We start from the raw sequence: 10,517 nt of genomic DNA on the forward strand, positions 1-10,517 counted from the left end.
AAATAAATTGGTTTTTATATAAATAAAAGTATTAAATTATCAAATGATAACCTTGACTCAGTGGCTAAAAATCTTTTACACCAAAATAGAAGTCATTAGTTTAACACTCACTTTAAACATGTTTTTACATAACGTTACATATCTTACTCGACCAACCTGAAGTAAATGTTGCCACTCCTAATTAGAGAAGACTAAACAAAAATCTATGCAAGATTTATAAAGAAAATTTGAGATTTTTTTTTTGTTTTTCACATTATTCCTCAGTCCAGCAGACCAAGAACTAATCCATCGCATATCAGAGTTTTATTTAAGGGTTTGCCGCTAGCTAATAGGTTACTGCATGTACAAGGCGGAATTCGAACTCTCGATACTTCTTTAAGCGGACTAGTGAGCTAGCCACTAGATCAACTTGGGATTTCTTTTTTTTTTTTTTGGGTAATTTCAACTTGAGATTTCTATTGCCCCCTTCCTTCAAATGGTTTAGTTTTTGGATCCAAGTTTTTGTCGGTCTAATTGGTGCGTAAGTATTAAATTATTTGAGGCATGTTCTTCGAAGGTTTTGGTCAAGGCCCAGTCAACTTAAAAAATTCATTGTGATTGTCCAAAGCGTTATAAATTCCATAAACGAGTCGACAATGAAAACAAAATAAAAGTCCAAGTATTCCTCACTAGAGGAGCCCATAGCCAAACAAAAAAAGAAAAAGAGTGTTAGCTTAACAAAACGATTTGCTTACCTCTATATTTCGTTTGCCCCTGACGCTTAATTAGTTAAGAACTTAATATAACATATTAATATATCTCTTAATATGTTGTATTGGAAATTTGGAATTCGAACCTTGACAATGCCAAACAATAGATAAGAATGCTTTAAAATATTGGGTGTTTGAGTGAAGAGTATGTGTGAGTTTGTGATGCAAAATGCAATGTCTATAATTAGCGGCTTTTCAATTCATCTGACAAGCAAAAATTTTATATTTCGTTTCAAAATATTGAGATTCTTTGTATGACCAGTTTTGGAAGCGGAAAAATTAGGGAAACCACGTCCTTTCGTTTATGGAATTTGCTGTAACAGTGATGCCTACAATGTCAATTACAGAATAAGATACATATATAAATAAAAATAAAAATTGTGGTGGCTGTTCATATTTGTGTGGGTGGTGGAGGATCTCCTCCATGTCATATCAAAATCTTCGTGAACGAGTTTTTGTCATTCTATTCATTAAGCACTGCATTCAACATCAATATAGTGTAGTCGCTTTGCACTATCTACATTCACTTAAATTGAAGTTCCCTTCAAATAAATGAAAGAAAAAAGAAAAAGACATATATCCATAGAAGAAAAATATTTAATATTGAAAGTACATTTGTTTAAAATAAAACATAAGGAGATCTTGTTTTTGTTTTAACAAAAGAAATTAATTTATTCGATATGGAGGAGATTATCACAAATCAATTTCATTATCGGATCCATTTAAATTTGTAAAAAAAAATAAAAAAATAAAGGAAGAAATGGTTTAGGTGGATAGTTATATTTTTTGTTTTCGACAATATCTTTTAACCCAATAGATCAAGAATTAATCTATTGTCATACTAAATTCCATTTAAAAATTTGTTACTAACCAATAAATTAGCACAAGATGAGATTCAAACTTCCAACACGCCAATAACAACAATCCATAATCACCACCTTAGATTTGTAAGCCTCAGAGTGTTGTTTTACTTATAGCTTATGAAACTTAAAAAAATTAAATAATTTTTGTAATAAACTTTAGTTTAGATATTGAATTAACTCAATTTTTTCTATAAAATTTTACATCACATTTAATAATAAAAGATTATTTTACTATGTATCTAAGATTGAATGCGTATTCATAAATGCTAATTAATTCATAATTTATTTATCTATCTATTATATCTATTATTCTATTATATTTTATTATATATAATTAAAATTGAGTTTTTTTAATGAATAGGATAATTGATGTGACATTTTTTGACAATGCTTCTTGTTTATTTAACCTATTTCATTAAATGTAATCAATTACAATAATTATGGCTAATTATTTTTCAATTAATTATTTTAAAAAACTATATATATACATGTGTGTGTTTTTTATTTGATAATTAATAACAAAAATAAAGTTAAAATGCTACAAATGTTATATATCACATTAATAGTATATTTTTTTTTGTTTTACATAGTATTTCATAGTTCGATATATCAAGAATTAATTAATTATAAATCGAAACTTAATTTAAAGATTTGTCATGGGCGAATAGATTGCTAGCGATATTTAAACTCTCAACACCTGTTTAACCATATTAGTGAGTTAATCACTAGACCAAATCTAAATTGGTTAATAACATTTAGTATATAATTTAACTATGTGCTATATTTATATTTTTAATTATTTGCTTTAATTTAAACTTATCAATATCTTTTAGTTATTATCTTTCTTTTAAATATGTGCTATATTAATTGTATTATATAATATTTAGTTTTGAAAGTCAAATTTCACATAAACATTACTCTAAAATTTTAAAAATACGAAAGCATAAGTGTTTTGTATACTGAAATGAACAAAATTTACTATATATGCTTTTTGGACTACGAATCAATTTGATTAAAAGATATTGTCTTAGTATTGTTTATTATATGAAACCAGAATTTTCTCGCTTCCGATTTCTTTTTTTTTTTTTATTTATTTACTTCAAGTATGTTCAATTTTAATTTGTAATCACTTTGATTTTTGTCTTCTTTCGATCTCCGATCCATTTCTACCAAATTATATTCGTGTTGATTTTGTTTTATATTAACTTTTGCTATTATGTGATTAGCGATTTTCAAAGACGTTATTATTTATTTGCATTGATTTTTAATAAGAACTCATCTCATTTTTCCGTTTTCTTATCCCTTATATATTCTCTGATTAATTTTTGTTATTTTCATTTTTAATCGCAAATTTATTTTTTCATAATAATTTTGAATAATTTTTTATTAGAGTTTGTCGGTGCTCTACTAAAATTTATCATATCAATACTCATTAGAGTTAGACCATCTTAAGTAAAGAATTCATCTCAATTTCTATTTATGGTCTACTTGTCATAAAAAATAACTCCACATCAACTTTTACGTCATAATAAGTAAATAGAAACTCAAAAAATCTTTTTCTACTTTATTAAAAAGAACTAACTTTAATCTTTTTTATGACTCTACTTAATTAATTAATTAAAATAATTAAAATTAATATAATTATTTTTTTTTACAAAGATATTATTAAAATTTATAAATTCAAAAGTAATTCACTTTTAAAAATATTAAGATTCAAAAAAATAATAAAAATCTAGATTCATTTATATATAATATGCAACGGTCATAATATATATACAATACAATTATTATTTCATATATATTTTGATATGGTCATCATTAACACATACCGTATACCTCGGTTTCCTAACCGTTAATCGGCAAATATCATAACTCGCCATCAGCCGTTATTATTCGGAATTGATGAGCTATAACTCGGTAACGTACGCATTTCCGTAACCGACGTTTCGAAATGGCACAACGAGAAACCAACAATTTATTGCCGAACAAGAAGGACCCTCCTTAAATAGGAGGGAAAAGGCATCTCGAAGAGGTAAATATTGATTTCTGAATACTGACTTAAGCATCGGAGTGCCTTTGCAGGTACACTCCCCCCCTTTTTCTTCGCTGATACTCTCGCAAGGCTTTGACAGCAAGAAGCTCGGCGTTCGGTATTTCAATCCATAGATCGGTGGACCCCGAGGAGTAGAAGCCGACTCTTTTTTCCAGGCAAGATCAATTGGCGCCCACCGTGGGGCCGAAGATATTACATTTTTATTTTGGCCCTTTCGCTTCTACCTACACCTATGGCAGACGTACCGCCTCCTTCACTGTCCGAACTCATGCGGATGGTAGCCGAGCTGCAACAAGCCAATCAACGAATGGCTGACGAGAACCAGATAATGGCTGCACAGATTGCTGAACTGAATCATGTTCGGATCGAACATGGCAACACTCATCAAGAAGAGAACGGGGAGCATCAGTCCCAACCGTCCCATGTGTCGGAAACCGCTCGGAATGAAGAACGACAGCCACATGACGAGAAAGAAGAGTCCGAGGACGCTGTGGGCCCCTTTACAGAAGAAGTTATGAACTTCGAACTACCGAAGAGGTTCACTCTGCCGCTGACCCTCACGCCTTATGACGGACTCGGAGACCCAAAAAATTTTATAAAGAAATTCCGATCAATAATGATCATCAATGGTGCATCAGATACAGTTTTATGTCGATGTTTTCCGAATTATTTAGACGGCCCTGCACTTGATTGGTTGTGTGCTTTGCCTGCAGGTTCCATTTCGCGCTTTCATCAGTTGGCGAAGCTATTCGAAGAGCATTTTGCCGGATCTGCCATATACCTGCACGACTCCGACTACCTGAACACTATCAAGCAAGGACCAAACGAAAGCTTGAAAGACTATATGACTCGCTTCACCAAAGTCGCAATCAGTATCCCAGATCTCCATCCCGAGGTCCATCTGCATGCAATTAAAAGCGGCCTCCGACCCGGGAAGTTCCAGGAGACAATCGCAGTAGCAAAACCAAAGACTTTAGCAGAGTTTAGAGAAAAGGCCAAAGGACAAATTGACATTGAGGAGCTCAGACAAGCTCGGAAGTCTGACAAGCCACACTTCCGCGAAGAAGAAAAGAGCTCGTCCAGTAAGAAAAGTTTTAAACTAACACCTCGATTTGATTCTTACACGCAGTTTAACACCAAGAGGGAAGACATAATCAAGGAAATCCTAAATTCCAAACTAATCAAACCACCAAGAAAGGCAGGCACATACCAAGATACAAGGAATATCGACAAATCGAAGTACTGCACTTTCCACCAGAAGCATGGCCACAATACCGATGATTGCGTGGTCGCCAAGGACCTTTTGGAGAAATTAGCCCGACAGGGACACCTCGACAAATACATAGGTAGTCACATCCAGAAGCGCGGCTCGAGTTCAACAGCAAATGATGTCCCTGAACAACACCGCGGAAAAGAAAAAGCGCCTTCAGGCCAATACGAAAGACCGCGAGGTATAATCAATTGTATTTCAGGGGGATACGCAAGTGGAGGCTACTCCAATTCGGCAAGAAAAAGATCATACAGGGCAATATGCTCGGTAGACAGACCAGAACGAGACGTAACCATCACTAATGCACAACCGGAAGTCACTTTTACGCATGCCGACTTTAACTCCAATGTACAAAACTTGGACGACCCTGTAGTAATCGCCCTGCAGTTAGGAGATCTCCTAGTAAAGAAAGTTCTCTTAGATCCGGGAAGCAGTGCCGATGTTTTATTTTACTCCACCTTCCAAAAGATGAAGCTGAGCGACAACATGCTGCAGTCAACAGGAGGAGATTTAGTCGGATTCTCAGGAGAACGAGTTCCGATACTCGGGTCAGTGTGGTTACAAACCACACTGGGTAAGCAACCTCTTTCCAAATCTAATGATATTCAATATTTAGTTGTTGATTGTTTCAGTCCATATAACATTATTCTCGGCCGTCCTTTTTTAAATAAGTTCGGCGCTATTGTATCCACTGTTCATCTCTGTGTGAAGTTCCCATTGCAGGATCACCAGATTGTCACAATCCACGGCGACCATAAAGAAGCACGACAATGCTACAACATCAGCATGAAATTGCAAAGTCGCCCAACCCAACAAGTCAACAACGTCGGCCTCAACTCAACAGAACACACACTAGCCGAGCTGGATCCAAGAGCAGATTTCTCCGACCGCCCAAAACCCTCTGACGACTTACAAAAAGTGTACTTCAACAACGACCCTAATAAATTTACGTATGTTGGTAACTCACTAGATGCGTCTGAGTTGCAGGCCATAACAACTTTCCTACAAGAACACGCCGACCTTTTTGCATGGACACCATCAGACATGCCCGGCATAGATCCATACATCATCAGTCACAGGTTGGCGACGAATTCGTCCATCCGACCAGTGCAACAGAAGAAACGTCAACTCGGCGAGGAAAAAAAGAAAGCATCATTAGAAGAGACACAAAAGCTCATTGACGCCGAATTTATCAAAGAGATCCGATTCACCACTTGGTTAGCAAATGTGGTAATGGTAAGAAAACAAAACGGTAAGTGGCGCATGTGCGTCGACTTTACTGATCTAAACAAAGCATGCCCAAAGGATTCTTATCCTTTGCCATCCATAGACTCTTTAGTGGACAATGCATCAGGCTACGCCACTTTAAGTTTTATGGATGCTTATTCCGGATATAATCAGATAATGATGCACTCTTCTGATCAAAATAAAATAGCTTTTATCACTGATTTGGGTAACTATTGTTATAAAGTTATGCCATTTGGATTAAAGAACGCAGGTGCAACTTATCAACGCCTCATGGATAGGATGTTTGCTAAACAAATCGGCAGGAACATCGAAGTCTATGTCGATGATATGGTGGCCAAAACAAAGGTCGGAGACAACCACATCAATGACCTAACAGAGATTTTCGGCCAGATCCGCAAATACAACATGCGGCTCAACCCCGAGAAATGTGCATTCGCCGTCCAAGGGGGTAAGTTTCTGGGTTTTTTATTAACCCGCAGAGGAATAGAGGCGAATCCAGACAAATGCCGAGCAGTGCTGGAAATGGCCAGCCCCAAAACGGTAAAAGAAGTTCAGCGCCTAACAGGACGACTCGCAGCACTTTCCAGATTTGTTCCTTGCCTTGCCTCAATTTCCATTCCTTTTTTCCAAACAATTAAAAAGAAAAACAAATTTGAGTGGAACGACGATTGTGAGAGAGCATTTTCAAAATTAAAAACAACACTCTCACAACCGCCAGTTTTACAAAAACCCCTACAAGGGGAAGATTTATTTTTATATCTATCAGTTACTGATTGGGCGGTAAGCTCAGCCCTTGTGACCGAAAGAAACAATGTTCAGCACCCGGTATACTTCGTCAGTAAGACACTACAACATGCCGAGCTCAACTATCCAAGGATTGAAAAGCTCGCCCTAGCACTAGTATTCTCGGCACGGCGCCTCCGACCTTATTTCCAAAGTCACGTTGTCCACGTCCGAACCGATCACCCATTAAGACAGGTGTTACACAAGCCAGAGCTTGCAGGCAGACTAATAAAATGGGCAGTCGAACTATCCGAATTTGACATCAGATATCATTCCCGAGGACCGATCAAGTCACAATTCCTGGCGGATTTCATCGCCGAGCTCACAATCCCGTCCGAAGACGACCATGCGAAACACTGGATCTTATATGTCGACGGTTCTTCAAACAACGGTGGATGCGGTGCAGGAATTCGCCTGGAGGCCGACGATGGGCTTATATTAGAACACTCAATACACTTTGGTTTCAAAGCAAGCAACAACCAATCAGAGTATAAGGCATTGCTCGCCGGAATCCGACTCTGTTTAGATCTACAAATCTCAGCAATAAAGGTATACTGTGATTCAATGCTAGTCGTCCAGCAGGTAAACAACCTTTTTCAAGTTAAAGACCCTCTACTCTCTAAATACTTGTCGTTAGTAAAAAAGTTAACAAAAAAATTTTCTAAGTTTGAATTAGAACACATACCACGTGAACAAAACCAAAGAGCAGATATCTTATCTAAACTTGGAAGCACACAGTCCGAGCTATCAACATTGCAACAATTTACGATAACATCACCCACTGTGACTCTGACAAATGTGTTGAGTGTATCACATATAGCAGATTGGAGGAACGACTTCATACAATATTTACAAACAGGTACAATACCAGAGGGGATTGAGAGCAATAAAAGATTCCGACGACAAGCATCTTTCTTCACACTACTCAACGGGGCATTGTACCGACGAGGTTACACTCGGCCTCTGCTCAAATGTCTCAACAACACAGAAGCCGACATAGCTTTAGCAGAAGCACACGAAGGAATCTGCGGCACCCATACGGGAGCTCGGAGTCTAACATCCAAGATCCTAAGAGCCGGATTCTTCTGGCCAACTTTGAAACAGGATAGCCAAGAAAAGATCAGGTCATGTAACAACTGCCAACGGCATGCACCCTTAATACACATACCAGCTGAGGAATTACATCAATCCGACATCAGCTGGCCATTTAATCAATGGGGTTTAGATATACTCGGGCCATTCCCAACGGCGCCGGGCCAGGTAAGATTTCTAATTGTAGGAATTGATTATTTCTCCAAATGGGTGGAAGCCCAACCTTTAGCAAAAATAACATCAAAACAAATGATTTCATTCGTCTGGAAAAATATTATTTGTCGTTTCGGCATACCTCAACACATCACAACTGACAACGGTCGCCAGTTTTCCGATCAGAAATTTCAAGCTTTTTTGCAGGACCTCAAAATAAAGCAACATTTCGCATCCGTTGAACATCCTCAAACAAATGGCTTAGCCGAGGCTGCAAACAAAGTCATCATTCATGCCCTAAAGAAAAAGCTTGATGACACAAAGGGACTTTGGGCCGAGCTAATACCTGAAGTCCTCTGGGGATACAACACCACTCCTCAAACATCTACAAAAGAAACCCCTTTCAGACTGGTATACGGATCAGAAGCAATGATTCCTCTGGAGATCTCCCAAGAATCCATTAGAACTCACACAAGCAACCACGACGAAGCTCGGAGAGCCGAACTTGACATCATCGAAGAAATCAGAGAAATCACCGCCTTAAGACAACGAGCAACACAGCAAGCAATCGCACGACATTACAACAAGTCGGTCAAAAAAAGAGAATTCGTCAAAGGGGACCTAGTCCTCCGCAAAACCGAAACTGCTCGGAAACCACCTTCACACGGGAAGCTCGCCGCCAACTGGGACGGCCCATACCGAATATCAGAAGTACTCGGCAACGGAGCATACATACTCGAATTAATTAATGGACGTGTATTACCGAATAGTTGGAATGCTTCATCCCTAAAGAAATTTTACAGTTAAATCAGGGACAGGTTGGTACTCTTTTTCCTACTACCAAGTTTTTTCCCAAAGGGTTTTGCTTGGAGAGGTTTTAACGAGGCCAGCCTACCTGAGAGTTTGTATTCAAACAATTACAATTTTACTATCCGCATCACCCATAAAAGTATGTGGTTTCTATCCCAAATCATTGTCAATTCAATAACAATGCTCAACTATATATGTGCAACTTGCCACTACTCGGCAGTACATTCAAACGAGAATAATAATCTCAATCGAGTCATACAAATGCTTTCCAACAAGAGAAAAAGCATCAATTCACAATAACGCTTCAGAAAATCCCAAAAGCTAAAATTACAATACTCTTTCAAATAGTTAGACAAAAAGTTCAAAATATCAAACAACATACCAAAACCGAAAAAACAAGCTAAACATTTTCTGCTTGATCTTCGCCATCGCCATCATCTTCAACCATTTTGCCATCAAGAACAACCTTCCCCGGATCCATGCCGGACAAGTCTGCCTCCGGAGCCAAGAATTTGGCTTGTAACACCGCCCGCTCAAATCCCTCAACAAAGGAATCCAAAATTTCGTCAGCTTTTTTCTTCTGCAAATCTTTCAACTCAGCAGTTACCTCAATAACACGAGTTTGCGCGCTCGCCAGCTCAATCTCCTTCTTCTTCAAATCCTCCACGTCCCGAGCATAGTTATCTTTTGTTTCTTTCAATAACTTTTCCGCCTCAGTAAGGCGTACCTGAAGCTCAGCAGCAACACCTTTACTCTTCACCAACTCCTCATTCAGGACAGAAACCTCGGCCTTATCAGAGGATACCTTCTTACATTTCAGCTCCTGGCTACGACCAAGACTAGCAATACGAAGACCAACAACCTACAGAAACAAATACAAAAACTTGTAAAAGTTTCAAAAAGAAAAAAAAAATCAACAAACTCAGAAAAGTTAAAGCTCCTACCTGCATATACTGACCAATCGCCATGTCTCCAACCTCCTTTGCAAGAGAAACATCGGCTGAAGACTGACAATACTCGTCAACCACCGCCATATAGGGATATTCGCTGCCCCAAACAGAAAAACCCTCACTTTGCTCAGAAATCTCGTGAAGCCTCTTCTGATTACCCATGAAAGCTTGTATCTCCTCCACAGGGACCCCAAGCGACTTTCCCTCAGAATCATCAGACAAATCCACAACATCAGATTTCCTCTTCCGTTTAGCAATTACCTTCCTCCGACCTTGCCGAGGCTGGGTTACCTCACCAGTCCCGGCAACCTTCTCAACATTCCCGACAACTTTCTCAACATTCGAAGATGAAACTTCCTTCTCCAAATTCTTATTCTTAAAACGCATCCTCAGAGACGCAGCTGAAACCCCAGGATATTTACCACCTGCAAAAACAAAACATCATCAGAAAACCGAAATCTGATAACAATTACATTACGCACCGCCCTATAACTCACCCAAGTAATTTAAAACAGCATCCTTATCTTCTTCCCACTTCAGAAGCTC

At 37.9% G+C, this 10,517-nt stretch overlaps 1 protein-coding gene across 1 annotated transcript; it reads left to right on the forward strand.

Annotated features, from left to right (window-relative positions):
- The first annotated feature begins 3,897 nt into the window (after positions 1 to 3,897).
- On the forward strand, positions 3,898 to 9,018 carry LOC130933491 (uncharacterized). The gene has a single exon (XM_057863126.1). It carries the CDS (start codon positions 3,898 to 3,900, stop codon positions 9,016 to 9,018), a length of 5,121 nt encoding a protein of 1,706 aa, XP_057719109.1.
- The last annotated feature ends 1,499 nt before the right edge of the window (positions 9,019 to 10,517 follow it).

The sequence above is a fragment of the Arachis stenosperma genome, chromosome 6 (assembly GCF_014773155.1).
Source record: "Arachis stenosperma cultivar V10309 chromosome 6, arast.V10309.gnm1.PFL2, whole genome shotgun sequence".
In the NCBI taxonomy this organism is placed as follows: domain Eukaryota; kingdom Viridiplantae; phylum Streptophyta; class Magnoliopsida; order Fabales; family Fabaceae; genus Arachis; species Arachis stenosperma.

Excerpts from the sequence above, each read along its gene's own strand:
- LOC130933491 (XM_057863126.1), top strand. The coding sequence starts at position 3,898 with ATGGCAGACGTACCGCCTCCTTCACTGTCCGAACTCATGCGGATGGTA.